The following is a 16,247-nucleotide window of genomic DNA, read 5'->3' on the forward strand; positions in this document are numbered from 1 at the left end:
TTTCATGACCAACAGTATAAAAAAATACTATTTAATGGCATTTCATTAAATAAGATGAAATATTGAAAACATGTTTAACATTTCATTTATCTATTTTTACATAGATGTACAATCTCTAAATGAACATCCATTTCTTTGTGGTTTATCTTGCATGTAAAGGAGCTCTAATATCAGTTTCATTATTTTGTATAAGTATTTGTGATAGCATATTTGATACAGGAGCTTGTGGTGATAAATAATATTACCAGTGACACATCTCTGTTGCTGTGCACACGTAAATATTTGCTAAAAATAAGAAATACTTTTGAATTTTGATACATTGCAGAATTAGCTGAAATGTATCTTTTTTACATTCTAGTAGAGTAGTAATTGATTTTCTTATATTAAATATGATGCTGATTGTTTTCCAGGGTGGTATACCATGAACTTGTCCAGACAACCAAAGAATACATGAGAGAAGTGACCACGATTGATCCTAAGTGGCTAGTGGAGTTTGCTCCAGCATTTTTCAAGTTTGCTGATCCAACCAAACTGAGCAAACACAAGAAACAGCTTCGGTTAGAACCACTCTACAACAAGTACGAAGAACCCAATGCTTGGAGAATTTCCAGAGTGAGAAGGAGAAGGAACTAGTTTGTTCACTGTTTGTATTGTATTCTCATGTACCAACTACACTGCTGTTACTGCAACAAATATTAACATAACCTACTGTATTATAAAAATAATCTGATCTAAAATGAAAACTTTGAATTAGTAATACAAACTTAGTGGGGAAGGGGCACAGTTAAGTCTGTGTTGCATACAATTAAAATATGTAAACACTAGACTGTATATAAAGATGTATATAGCTATCTTTGTAAATAAATACCTTTATAATACTGATTGCTGAAGCTTACCAACATAACCTCCCATTCTAATTTAATCTATAATTAAAGGAATATGAAAATAATTGCAATGATAAATAGTTAAATAGACATGCATTGAAATAGCTTTAGATACTGTTTAATACAACATGGAGAATGTACAAGAAACCCTAACCACATCAATACAGCATTATGGACACAGGCTTGACCCTACAACATGCAATGGATTGTTGACATTATAAAAATGGTTCCACCCAATGTCTTGGTTCAGTTTGGTGATGGACTCCATCATTAACAAACTGTATAAAACGAAGTCTACAATTAAATGTTACAATATCTGTAATGATCACACATATCAACAACATACCTGTACACACAGAAAAAGTAAAGTGTATGTTCTCAAAAACATGATTTTTCCATATATGAAAATGAGAAAGCAATATAACATTCCAGGTGCTAATGTTGAAATATGCAATACATTCTGATGAGCCATTATTGTAAAGGTGCAGATAGTTTTATAAGCAGGATAGGACTGCAACAAGAATATATATCCACTTATAGGTTGCTGTAGAATATATGCAAAGGATTATACCCACACAATGTTTATCCATTCTTGGTTAACCACTGACTCATAACTATTAAACTCCAACTAACTAAGCCACAAAAAGCTAGTGTTGCTACAAACAATATTCCCCTTAACTTCCAGTGTCCATAAGACTGATTGAGTTGTCTGACCACTTCTTGTATTTGTTTGTCTGTCTGTTTTATATCTCCAGAGTTGTCAATCACAAAATCTGCCATCTGGCACTTCTCTTGGAGAGGGAGCTGTGCCGAAATACGATTTTCTGCTTCACTTTGGGTAAAGTTGTTTCGCATCATCAACCTCTCCAGTTGCTGATTTTCACCACTAAAAATAATTAAAATCATTCTTGAAAAAACAGAATTTGTTTTGTAGTTTATGATAATAGTGTGGTTCTTTTGTGGTTTAAAGTACAGCTAACTGAAACTTTATATTTACATTCTTGATTATTGTTCTAAAATTAACACAAAACAGTTTCTGCCATCTTCAGAAAAAAAAAAGCAAATTTGTACACAAACGGCTTTGCATGACTTTGAAGTTATAGTGGATATTGTGTATGTTAATAGCTCCTAACTGTATTAAGGATATCATATTGACCAAAACAAAATCCAAGCACTTATGTTCAATGAGCCAGCAAACATGGGAAATTAATTAATGATGGGCAATTAAGTGCTTATATGCCCACAACCTTTCAACTCCTACTGTAAGTAGTGACAAAAAGTACCATAACAGGTCTTGTAATTACTAAATTAGAAATGAAACCACACTGCTGTATTTCTACTATACACCACTCCTAACCTCTACCCTTAAAAGTTCTGATGTAATTAAGATTATGAAAGCTATTTATTTCATATTAATTTACATACCAAGATCTTCTATGTTATAACTCACCTGCCTACCATTCTGGATGTTGTGTTTTTATGTAAAAGTTGAAAGGAATGTTATGTAAACTTAAAACTATTTTCCAAATTTATTTTGGTGAAGATAAAATTCACTGTTCATTTTATAATTGAAGTATAAGGCTATTATGTACATGTAACACAACTTCCACTTACCAAGTCACAACAATAACTTTGCTAACATATTTCACCATTTTTCCACTTTCAAATAAAAGGGGTAAATCCAAGATAACATACTGATGTCCTAATTAAACATAAAAAAAAGCAGTTTTGGAGAAGAAACTTCCAGAAACATTTAAAAAAAAACAAGCAAAATTAGAATATTTTTGTATGTATAAAATAAAAATACAAGTTGCTCAAATTACATGCATGAATATCATAATTTTATTCATTCTTGATTTCATTTCCTCAAATTGCCTTTTTTCCTCAAATTGCCTATTGATAAAATTAAATGGTATGTGAAAAACCTCAGAAAAAAGCAAGATATTAACCTAAGTATCAGCCTAATAAGCTATTAGTACCCGAGAAAAGATGTGTAGCTTTAATGGTAAATTCTCAGTTATATTCTGTTTCACTGTACTTAATTCGTGTCTTTATGGAATGCATTTTTTTTAAGTAGTTACACCATATGAAGACATTTGTAATATGTACTCTCAATTCACCGTTTTCTGTATTAGAAGCTGTAAATGTTAATGCATAATGTTTATGATGAATCAAGTTTTCCATGTTTTATCTCAGAAAGATTTCCTTCAATACCTGCATTAGGTTTAGACTGGCCAGATGAAAGCAATAAAAAATATTAAAATAAGGTAATTCAACCTCACAAAAAGAACAGTCTTAAGCATTCTAATTGGATTATAAACTATAACAATGTTGTGATGTATTCTGTTATTGGACCAGTTCCTCTAGATTATTTCATAAAATAATGAGAGATCCAGACCAATGTGACAGTAACAATTGTTTTTTTTCCCTTAACATTAGGCCTAAATGCATACAAAGTATCAGTAAAAAGACCAATGGTAAATAAGCCTAATTCACAAATAATCATTCAAGTAACCAACAGACATGATAAATCTCCCTTCTAACACTGAACTGTAAAGAACGTTTTCAACATTGAATTCAAACTTACTGAATACTCATAACTGCTTATTCATGTTTATAAATTAATGTACCATTGTTTATATTAGAGGAAACTTGTTTGTTACATCTTCATCACAACAGCAGCTCCCTCTGGCAAACACATTTTATAATACTAAAAATAAGCTTACAATAATAATAATATACAACTGTTTTACATTAGTGTCTTGCATTATTTGCAAAATATCCACATTTCAATAAACTGAGTTATTCCAAATTAATATACTAAAATTTGTTCATCTACAAATGTTACAACTTGGTTTTGTGTACATATTAAAAAAAAATGTGAGGATGTTCATAAAAATACATAGAATACGAAGCTACATATTTGAGTCTTGTACATTTTGCTAAAAGGCCAAATATGTTATACTGGGTTAACAACATATTTAAAAAATAAAATAAACTTACCTAGTCATATTTATTCCACTTTAAAGATACATATGTAACAGACAATTCCTACATCCTACGAATGAGCAATTTAAGTAATCTCCTAAAGTGAAATTCTCTATGTTTTATCTGAATTACACAGTTAAATATATGATATACATTATATTTATCTAATCATAGAAACTACAGTATTTAGAAATGCAGGAAACTCCTAAAACTTGTCCTTACTAAAACAAATTTAGAAGCAATTCTAGGAAAGGAGATTTACTGTAAAAAAATTGTAACTTGTATAAAACCACGTAGTTTATAAAAATGACAAAGGTAATACAATTAAATCTTTCAATCAAACAGTAACTAGACCTGAATAATTAACTTGTTTACCTACAAGCATTGATTACATACACTGGTGTGATGTAAAATGATCAAAATTATGCTCAAATTAATTAACATAAAAATTAATTGATTGAAATCACTGTTTATAACATTTCCATCTATCCAATTAATCAAAATAGCTAATATTTCTCATTATTATTTTCAATTAATTGAAGGTTGTTTAGCTTAACTGATTGGTGTCTCAAGTCTCAAAAATAATAAACTAATCACAATTAGGGCTTCTATTTGTTGCTATTTTTGATAATAAAAACTAGTTTAAAGAAATGCTCATATATAAATCCTTTTCCAGCTATTTTGATATAATTCACAAATATCACGAAACCTTATAAAAATTTCTCAATCTTTTACTTACATGTATATATACACCATTTAATATTCTCAAAACCATTCTACACTTGTTTCTGGTCTATGCTTGAATAAATGCTTGTACAAAGTAACACTTGATTTTCATACTATACTGTTGCTGTTATGCACATGTAAATAATATTTTTATAACTGCTTTCTCAATGTGGAAATAACTATTCCAGCATAAATAAATTACACTAATTACAATTAAGAAAATATTCAAATATGAAAATTTGTTAAAAATACCTCAAAGTACTTTATAAAAACACCACTTTAAACAAGTATGTACATTTCCAAAGGAAATAACTAACATTCATTTTATCAGAGATTAAATAATATAGCAAAAAGTAGGTATTAAGCAAAATATATTAAAATACAGAGAACAAAAAGTATCAATGGGGTTATACTCATCAAAACAATGATAAAAATCAAACTAAATGTACCTCATTCATATAGAAACCTAACAGACAACTGAATGAATTTCAATCAACAGCACATACCACAATATCAGGCAAGATATTTGATAAATTTGTAAAAAAAAGTAATTATTACAAACCAATAGAATCAAGGTTTCTAGATCTTATGATTATTACTTCCTAATATTTAAATTTACATTTCTAACATTTTTCATTCCATCACTCAAACCTTCTCTCTTCATAAGTAGTTTAAGTTCTAACAAACTAAAACAAGTCTGAATCAAACTACCTCTAAGCAAGTTCAAATTACCTGTGCTGCTGAAGGTGGCCAGAGATTATATTTTCACTGCTGTATGTGTGTCAGTAAGATTTTTCAAAAATGGCTGACTGTATTGAGACTACAGTTATATGCATTTGGACTATGACTCGACATAGAAATATAGTTATTGGAGGATCAAAGATCACAAAAATCCAAAAAATCCCTATATGTTAACACAGGGTCCAGTTTTTAACTATTTTTGCTCCACATTTCAGTCAAAAATGATCAGACACTTGTAGAATATTATTCCTTTCTGACTTGCCAAAAGTGGTCCATTTCTGTTGATAATGACAAATCTACGAACACATTTTATTTTTTGAGAACCAAATATGATCAATGCTGTATGGAAGAAGTATAAGGTTTACTTATAGGTATTATTTTAGTGGCTTATTTTTACACTATTTCTCAGCTAACTGATATCTTTACTGTAATAAGGAAATAAAAAATTATTGAGTGTTCTAGATTTCTCCAGTCTTCTACAACATTATAACCTTCTTACTCTTAAATTCAACAAAAGAACCACAACAATGTACGTTCTTTTCCACCACATTTGAACACCTACCTAAAACCCTCATGATCTTGAAATACATGCAACAAAAATCTCTCACTTCACTAATAATTCTTTTATACAAGCCATTTTCACATTTTTGTAATCCAATTGCATCACTTTGCATTTTTCAACACTGAGACTTGTTTCCTACTAAAACTGTAATTTCTTGCAAATAAACGATTCAACACAATTGTATGAACACTTCCGAGAATTTTGGTATCATTTATGAATTTAGAAATATTATTTTTGAAAAAACCCTATCAAAATTGCTAACACACAGAATGAACAACAATGGTACCTCACAAAAAGACTCATAGGAATGACATTTTCTCAATCAGAAGGAATATTCATTCATAATCTAACATTCCTTGTTTTCCCCATCACCAAATAATATTATACCTACTTGATAAGTTTTGTATCAATTCAGGATAAAATTGTGCTCAACCATGTTTTGAATTAAATTAAACCATGCTTAATTAAATTCTAAATACGTATTATCTATACATAGAGTCGTTCCCTCTTAAAAGTAGATGAGAATATAAAAACAACTGTATCAAGTTGATTTTTTTTGGGGTGGGTGGGGAACTGTGCTGAGTATATTTTATTAAATGCAAATTTTTAAATTATTAGTAACCTGACAATGGATTTTAACACCTGACGAACCCCTCCCACAAAATCTTTCACCTTACAATTGCAGCAATCTTTAATACAGGTACTTTTTATATTTCCCGTTACAGGATAGTTAGAGTAGTCAAGACAGGTAATAATTGGAAATACCAGTTGTTTTCTTTTATGACATTAACTGTAGTTTTGATTAAGTGACTTTCAGGGAACTTGAATCAAAATTTGAGGGTTGTGAGTAAAATCCACATCACAGAACGTGCTCATCCCATGTGGTTGCCGACAAAGCCAGCCATTCAGAGGATAAAAATCCATGGCTTATAAAAATACCAGCCAAACCCAAACTGGTTGTAATTAATATCAAAAACAAAGAAAGCAACAGATGTTAAATAAACCCGTAACTTGTGAAATCTGTTAATCAATAAAATCTCACACAATAAAACAAAAAACAACAGAAACTTAAAACACTAAAATTCAGATTTTGATATCTGCAGTTGGCAGAGCCCAGCTCAGATAGCCCATTGTGTCGCTTTATGCTTAACAAAAAATAAACATATAAAGAAACCCTAATTTCAATTTGTTGATTATTTCATGAGTCATGATGGTGATCAATTAACACAAACAAACTTCAATTAGTTGAAAATAATAATGAGAAACCATAATGATAATATTTCTACAACTGAATAATTAAAAACAATAATAACTGGAAACACCAGTTTTGATTGGTTTATTATTTTCATAACATTGATTTAATTTAATTTCAATAATTGGATAGTTGGAATATTCAAAATAGTAATAATAGGAAATAGTTTATTTTTTTATGATATTAACTGATTTAATTGTGGTTTTGGTTGACTGATAGTTTTATGTGATGTTACTCAATGTAACTAATGCTAATAGGTAACTGATCAACTTAACTGCCCAGCTATAACTCAGTTTCCTATAATATATATTTTGAAAACCAGAACACATTTACAAATTTTACATAGAAACAGTTGAGTGAAATCACAAATGTAAATATTTAACTTTTTCAGCTAGCTAGTTACTTCTTAATAATAAAGTCTTTGGTATATACTAAGCATAGCAGACTTTTTTTTTGTTAATAGTATATTAATTTGGATACACAATGGACACATTGAAATTGCTAAGCAAGTAAACAAACACATGGTCTTTCAACTTTATATATTTCCCACAATAAAAGTAGTCAAATCAACTGTTACTAATTTTAATTTTTATTTACTAGAATATGCATCTTGAAAATCCAATAAAAAGTATTTATTCAGTGTATTTTGAAGTACACTTATTAACTGATTTAAATCAAAAATATTTCTAGATTTTGTTCACATTTACACAAGTTTATATATCCTACTCACAATAGATAATGTTTCTCTAATCAAGACAATACATACCAGTAACCAACATTTTCAAACACTTCCAGAAAATTTCCTTGTAAATCTGTGGATGTGTGATGCTGTTTAATTTGTGCCGTTTATCTGGTTGTGAAAATACCACTTTTCCCAGTAATGGCCTGTTTAGTTCTCCATTATGCAGAAGTATTTCATCACCAAATTCTGCTTTGATTTTCTTCCATGCTGGTTTTCCAGGTTCAACCACTAAATTTATATTTTCATAAAATGTCTGTATACACATATAAAATAGAAATATACACAAAAATACTTGTACACTTACACATTAAGCATCAGTAATCTACTCAGCTGTGTATGATATCATACTTTTCTATGACTTAAGTATATATTAATAAATATTAAAAAGTAAAATGGTCAATTTCTATAAATATGTAACATTTTTTACATGTACCAAATAATATATGAACAAGTTAAAAAAAAGAAACTTTACTGCTTAGTTTATCACAAATAGTTTCAAAACTAGAGAATAGAAACATGCAGGACTGAGAATCTGACCACTAATAGTAGTAAAATCAATAAACCTTCTAATGATAAGCTGTTAATATTTTAAATTGAAAACTTAAAAATTAACATGAAAAATAAGAATAATAAAAATAATAAATAAACATAAGTTTTACAAAGCTGAATGGTATACATATAAAATCATGTTGACATATATGTATTAAATATATTTATGTTCTCATAAAGCTTGAATGTTATTTGATTAAAAGCTTGTTGAGCTTTATGACTATTAAACAGGTCAATACAGAGAGTTTAATCCTTCTAGCTTGGTAGGTAGTTAACTGGAGCACACACGGTTATTAGAAGCTCTATATTTGAGCCCAAATAGTCTTAAATACATTCAGAATAACTCAAAATGTAATTCAAATTATTACTAGAGACCAGAATAATAATTCTGGCTTTTAAAAACCCTGGTATTGTATGTTATTTTACATAAACCCTGAACATAAAAATACACTCTTGTAAGTATAGTAAATTGGCAATTTATTGTAAAAACTTGTGGCACAGAAAGACAAATTAGAATCATGTATTTTACTTCCCAGTACAAAAGAATCTTTAAAGAATACTGATCTTTTAGAAATATGACTTATTTTTAAAATTTTGAATGAAATCCTGTGAATCCCTAAGTCTTGAACATACCCTAATTATAAATAGCCCTCAGAACATCTGCTGTTTCAATACCTATGAATTTAGGAAATAAGCAGTATCTCAAGGCGTGTCACTTCAGAGTATGGCCTGTTTCAATGAAAATATCCGCAGCAGTGTTAGTGGAAAATTTTCAGACTGAGACACTGAAGAAAATTTGTTTTAATGTTTATGAACATTACAGTTTATACTTGTTAAATATTTTCAGCTACACATGCAAGCTTTTCAAGATTAACTAACTTTTATGAATATGTTTATGTATTATATTAGAAGAGCCGCTAAAGTTTTAAAATAATAACAGTTACAAAAAACCCACCCCCACAAGAACATATTTAAGTACAACACGAAAATGGTATTTGATTCTTTACTGATATCAGTTATGTCTAGACATATTACAAATACCATAAATTCTAGGTATTTCAGTCAGCTGATTATAAGATGATGAAATGTTTTTTTACCTTCTCTTGCAATCACATCAGCGTCAATAACGACAATGCCAAGGTCTCTAAGCTTGTTTGCTATGGTAGATTTTCCGGTGGCAATACCACCCGTCAAGCCAATCAAAAGCATATCAAAACTGTTAAAAGTTAAAAACTTATGTAAGATTTAACTATAAAGCAGGTTTCAAACAGTTCTAAGTCGATCACTAAGTGACGATTAGTTATGCACGAAAATAATAAAATAGTCCACTTGTGTTTTTGTTGCTTTCTGACGTAACTAATAAAATTAAAAGAAACGTACGAAACTGAAACTTTACACGAAACAACTTTCGTGCATCTTCCCACCAGGAACAGCGAAAATGAATTTCGCGATTTATTTGTGCCCTCTTTTGGCATTGTTTAAAACTAAAGGAAATTCATGTTATTAAACATTAAAGATTAATGCTCCAAATGCAGTTATTTGACAGTTGAATTCTTTCGTACATTTGAGAAACAGTGTTCGATCACAATGATAATACTAACAAAAACATCATTATTTAAGGGTTAAATAAGGCCCAGCAGTTAGCTTACTAGATTGTTAATTCGAAGGATAATGATTCCAAAACCGTGATATGCAGCTGAACTTGTTCCCTATTTTAACATAATATTTAGGGAGAAAAAAGGAACGTATTGCTTTTTTCATTTCAGCTGTCACATCATCTAAACTAAATAATTGTGATTTATAAAACCCTTAAATCCAGCCCTTATCAATTATATAGTTGTCAAACTTTCTCTTAATTTAAACTCACTTAAATTTACTGCTTCCCCAATGCCCGGTATGGTCAGGTGGGTTAAGGCGTTCGACTGATAATCTGAGGGTCGCGGATTCGAATGCCGTCGCACCAAACATGCTCACACTTTCAGCCATGAGGGCGTTATAATGTGACGGTCAATCCCACTATTCGTTGGTAAAAGAGTAGCCCAAGAGTTAGCGGTGGGTAATGATGACTAGCTGCCTTCCCTCTAGTCTTACACTATTAAATTAGGGACGGTTAGCGCAAATAGCTCTCGAGTAGCTTTGCGCGAAATTCAAAACAAACAAACAAACCACAATATCCCAAGACTATCCATTCTAGAGGTCAAACACTTACCGCAAAATCTCAAGACAATCCATTATAGATGTCAAACACTTTATTAGAAAAATAAAACTGTCTTAGGTGAAGATGACTCCTATCTTGCCAACTTTTATATTTGTGTTCTACAATCTTACTATTTTCGCCGCTAAGTATGAAAAAATGAAGCATCAGCACTATCAATTCCCTTCGTAGTTTTAAATACCTCAATCTAATCCCCCTTACCTCTTCTTTTTTGAAGAGAAGATAATTTAAGAGATTTCAGTCTCTCCTCATATGACAACCCCTCCATCATAGGCACCATTCTGCTAACCTTTCTTTGAACACCTTCCAACAGTTCCAACGTTTCATAAAGTAATACCCCAACACTGAAAACAATACTTCAAATGTGGTCTTACCAGTGACTAATGTAATGAAATTATAACTCTAGATTTGTATTCAGTATTTTTGTAGATACAGCCTAAAGTACTATGTGCTCCACCATTAACGAAAGCATATTGCTTGACAGCTTTAGAGACTGATTAACCATTACACCAAAACCCCTTTCTTTCATGAGACTTTAAGGGTATTCCCATTCAAATTATGATAATCCACACGCGTTATTTTGCATTTATTATAACTAAAACTCACCTGCTGTATTCATTTGCCCAATTCACTAAATGATCTAAATTCTTTTGTAAATCAGTGGCGTCTTTTTTACGGCTAGCAACACCCAAGACCTTAATTTCATGAGGAAATTTAAGTACGTTACTGGCTGTTTCTTCATCCATGACTGAGCCCTGAGGCACTCCACTTGTTATATCAATCAAATTTAGCTGATCTTTTCATTTATAACAACCCTCTACTTTCTTCCATCCAGCGACTCTTCTATTCAATTACCTATCTTACCCTCCACACCGAATGTTATACTTTTTTAAGTATGGTCTTAAACGTTTGGCCAACTAGTATTTAGGCTAATTTCATGGCATTTACATTTTCCCCATTAAATGCTAAATATTTTTTTATTTTCCCTTTTCTTATTTTTATCTTTGGATTTGTTTGTTTAGAATTAAGCACAAAGCTACACAATGGGCTATCTGTGCTCTGCCCACCACGAGTATCGAAACCCGGTTTTTAGTGTGTAAGCCCGCAGACATACCACTAGAGGGCTCATCTTTCGACGCTCTACTCAAATAAGTGGTTGAATCTAACAATGCAAAATGCTTATTTTTTCTTTATGTTCCTTGGCCTTAAGATTTTGGCCAGCAGTGTATATACAATTACCCTCATGTGCATAAACAATAACCTTTTCAAAGAATGTTAAAATATTTGTAAGATAAAAATTTCCTTAGTGAAACCATGTTTACTGTACGATAAAACTCTAAACTTTATTTCATGACTAAGCAAAGCAACGTTTATCAGATTTTTCAAAACTTTCTCACAACTAGTGTGAGATATATAATCACTGAGACACTTTTCATTACTTCCCTTAACAAGAAGAGTCACGTTAACTAATATCCAATTTTTTGGCATCTCACCATTATTCATGGGCTTATGGGCTTACATAATTAGTAACAAGTGACTTACACATCCAGTCTTTAACTTCCTTTAAAACTCTTGTGGAAATATTATCTAGGGCAGTGTTTCTTGAACGGTAAGTCGCAACTCCCTACACAACTTCCACACTTTGTCTATCAAAAGCCTCGTGTTTGAATAGAATCTCAGCTTTCATCATTATACTTTTCAGTTAATTAACTTTAAAATTACTATTTTAAAGATATTTTAAACTGATCAAAAGATATATCTACTTAAAGACGAGACAGCTTTATCTACAATGTGGTCAATAACTGATCAAAAGATATATCTACTTAAAGTCGAGACAGCTTTATCTACAATGTGATCATTAACTGATCAAAAGATATATCTACTTAAAGTCGAGACAGCTTTATCTACAATGTGATCATTAACTGATCAAAAGATATATCTACTTAAAGTCGAGACAGCTTTATCTACAATGTGATCATTAACTGATCAAAAGATATATCTACTTAAAGTCGAGACAGCTTTATCTACAATGTGATCATTAACTGATCAAAAGATATATCTACTTAAAGTCGAGACAGCTTTATCTACAATGTGATCATTAACTGATCAAAAGATATATCTACTTAAAGTCGAGACAGCTTTATCTACAATGTGATCATTAACTGATCAAAAGATATATCTACTTAAAGTCGAGATCTACAATGTGAACATTAACTCAAAAGATATATCTACAATCTACAATGTGATCATTAACTGATCAAAAGATATATCTACTTTTATTTCTATTTTATTTGGTTCTCTTTTTCAAGTTTAGTAGCCAGTCCTACACAGTGTGCAAAAGTGTTAGCATGAAGTCAAAAATTAGATTGCAATCTACTTTCAAAGAAAAATGGAAGGCGAATCACAGGTGAAACATTAACATTTGGTTAATCGTTATATTTATAACAACAGAAACTAACTGTAAGTATTTACAGTTAATATTTTGTGTCCCACTTTTACTTCACAGGTGAAACATTAACATTTGGTTAATCGTTATATTTATAACAACAGAAACTAACTGTAAGTATTTACAGTTAATATTTTGTGTCCCACTTTTACTTAAGTAACTGCAGGCAGTCTTTCAAACATTCTTGCAACATATTTAATAAGTTTTACACCAAATACCTTTAATACATTCCCATAAAGGTTTATTTGGAAGTAATTTTTGATTTGTCAAGTTTTTAATCTATCAAGTCCCAGATTTGCTCAGTTGGGTTGAGACAGGGGCTCTGTAGGGGCCACTACATCATTAATTTCTGTATAAGTTCAATGAGAGTGTGGAGCCATTATCTAGGTAGTATAATCTTTACCAATAATACATAAACCACTAGGTACACCATGATGGATTAGTATCTAATCGTATTTGAGCTGGTCCATTTTGCAAATATCTCACGTCTCTATCAGCAAAACAGCCCACACATACCGTAACACTAACTCCATGCTTACTGGTGGATGCTATGCATTGAAGTAAGTATATTTCACCATTTTTTTTACCAGTCGTATAACCTATGCTATGAACCAAATATTTCAAACTTGGACTCATTCATCAATAACACTCTTTTCCAATCATCAACAGTTCAGTTTTAGCACCTTTTGACAATATCTGTAGATTGAAGTAAAAGTTTTATAACTGCTACACAACAAAATATTCCATTCTTATTAAGTCTTCTTGATACTGTAGATCTGAACACTTTTCTGTTATTTGATACATGGTTGTTTGTCTCATGCTTGAGATCAGTAGCAGTCTTCCTTCTGTCCAAAAGGCTATATAAACAGATACTTAACATCAGTATCATTGTGTTTAAATGTTCTGCCTCTTCCCTTCCTATTTTCAAATTTACCTGTGTCGGTATCACGATCTAGAGTGTGGTTGACAATGTTTAGAGAGCAGTTTCAAGTCTGTAGTGATTTGTGAGAGTCCAACCAGCATTACGTAAGATTTCTCTACGAACGTTCTGCTCTAGTGACAATTCTCTCTGCTTTTTGTGGCCGTAGCGCTATAACAAAACTTCATATATAGTGTTAAACACTGTTTTTATCAAAGTTTACTTGTGGAGAGTTATCAAATTGATTAATTCTCGCATATACCAGTACCATATGCTTGCTTATTTTTTGTATAGTTAAGACACTGCATGAAGTATCATGACAGTTATTTCAGACCCTAAATTTGATCTGTATGCTGGTTCAAGTATGTGGGAATTCTATCGAAAGATAAGTATTATCACCTGGTTCATTCAGTTGTCAACATGGATCAGTGAAGCATTACTATGGTGTTGAAGTTTACGTTATGTAAAGACATGGAATAATTAATACCATAAAATGGAAAGAATGACAAAATATTCTCTTGTCGTAACACTTTTTATAGTATTGTACTTGTTTATTCACTCTTTTATAAGATGGTGTTTGTTGGTTACTAGAATATAGAGTGTATTTTAAAGTTTTATAAATTTTGTACAGAATAAAAATAAAACAGGTTGTGAAAAGTGTTTCAATCTGTCAAATGATAATAAATATTATTAGAAGTAGACCTGTTGAGGAAAGATAATGATGAACGAAAATAAGTAATATTCGTTTTGGCTATTCGTCGGTTTTCGACTTTGGAACACTCTGCATAGCTGAAAAGTGGCATATAAACCGGAGATAGGGCAACTATGCCAGGAAGCTCTTTATATCTAGCTTCTGATGACCTGTATGTTTATTTTTTTTTTTTTACTCCTCCACTTTATAGATAACTAGCTCCCTAAAAACATTGATTGTACAGTGTACAAAGCACTAAGTATTCTGCATTTTACAGTCATCTAATGTTCATCATTTATTGGCTTTTCATCCTGTTCTAAAGTGTTTTTTTTAAAGAAACACCATATTTCTGTAAGAAAGCAACTTACAGGGATAATAACACCATTTACTCTAAAATTACGATTTTTAATATTTTTTGCATACCATAATAATAAAATAGGTAAGTTCTTTCATGGCTTATCAATAGCATTCACTAAAGTTATTGTCATCAGAGCTGTATGTGTTCATTATTTTAGTGCTCTCTGACACTGTGGCGAACACTCAAACAACAATGATTAAATTTATAAAATAAACTGTTTGTTTCAACGATTATTCTTGTTTCACAAGTGCAATAAACGTAAATAAATCTGTTTATTAGACTGTTGAGGCGTATGGAAGAGCATAAGTAATTATACGAGTGCAGTTGGAGACAACAGATTGAAACTCACTCTTCGTGGCCCGGCATGGCCAAGTGGGTTAAGAAGTTCGACTCGTAATCTGAAAGTCGTGGATTCGAATCCCCGTCGCATCAAACATACTCGCTCTTTCAGCCGTGGGGGCGTTATAATGTTACAGTCGATCACACTATTCATTGATAAAAGTGTAGCCCAAGAGTTGGCGGTGGATGGTGATGACCATCTGCTTTCCCTCTAGTCTTACACTGCTAAATTAGGGACGGCTAGCGCAAATAGCCCTTGAGTAGCTTTGGGCGGAATTGAAAAAAACAAACTCACTCTTCGCTGGAATCCTGACGGGAAAATATAAAATAATTCTTTCGTTCGTGAAGAGAGATAGAGACAAGAACCTCTGTTAATTTTTATATCGTTTTTACTAAACGTATCTAAAGTTACAAACAACCAGTAAAGAGATAACTGTAGAAAATGCACTGTAATGTCAAAAGACAAGAAGAAGGAGGCCTGAACTGGTAATAAAGTATCGTGGAAAAACGTTTTTCGTTAGTTTAATTTAATTTCGTTTATTTAAACTAAACTGGAATTGCAAGCGCTTTAAATCGCCATACTGTTAGGCGAAAGTATAAAATAGGCTTAACAATAAAGTAATAAAAGAGTATTTAAAATAATAATTTTCATAAATTACACTAGATATATTTATTTAATAATTCTGTATTTTTTCATTTAATGGAGTTATTCATGACTAGTATTAGTTCATTTTTACTGAGTTTTAGCTTGAGTTATTCATGATTAGTATTAGTTCATTTTTTACTGAGTTTTAGATTTATTCCATTCTTTCTGAGTTCGAGATCATCTTCTGTT

The 16,247-nt window shown here is 31.0% G+C and overlaps 2 protein-coding genes across 2 annotated transcripts in view; one reads left to right on the top strand and one right to left on the bottom strand.

Moving 5' to 3' along the window:
* pea (ATP-dependent RNA helicase pea) overlaps positions 1–882 on the top strand; it is a 55,080-nt gene extending 54,198 nt beyond the window's left edge. The window contains exon 25 of the mRNA XM_076493446.1: positions 411–882. Within this exon, the coding sequence (XP_076349561.1) occupies positions 411–633 (223 nt within the window). The 3' untranslated portion in view covers positions 634–882. The remainder of the gene's footprint in view (positions 1–410) is intronic.
* A 104-nt stretch (positions 883–986) lies between these two features.
* Positions 987–9,887, bottom strand: Dpck (Dephospho-CoA kinase). The gene is made up of 4 exons (XM_076493444.1): positions 9,542–9,887; positions 7,920–8,123; positions 2,499–2,586; positions 987–1,770 (listed from the first exon to the last, which is right to left on the bottom strand). Exons 1-4 carry the CDS (start codon positions 9,651–9,653, stop codon positions 1,467–1,469), a joined length of 708 nt encoding a protein of 235 aa, XP_076349559.1. The 5' UTR covers positions 9,654–9,887; the 3' UTR covers positions 987–1,466.
* Between the last annotated feature and the right edge of the window lie 6,360 nt (positions 9,888–16,247).

This window comes from Tachypleus tridentatus, chromosome 3 (assembly GCF_004210375.1).
Source record: "Tachypleus tridentatus isolate NWPU-2018 chromosome 3, ASM421037v1, whole genome shotgun sequence".
NCBI classification, from domain to species: Eukaryota; Metazoa; Arthropoda; class Merostomata; order Xiphosura; family Limulidae; genus Tachypleus; species Tachypleus tridentatus.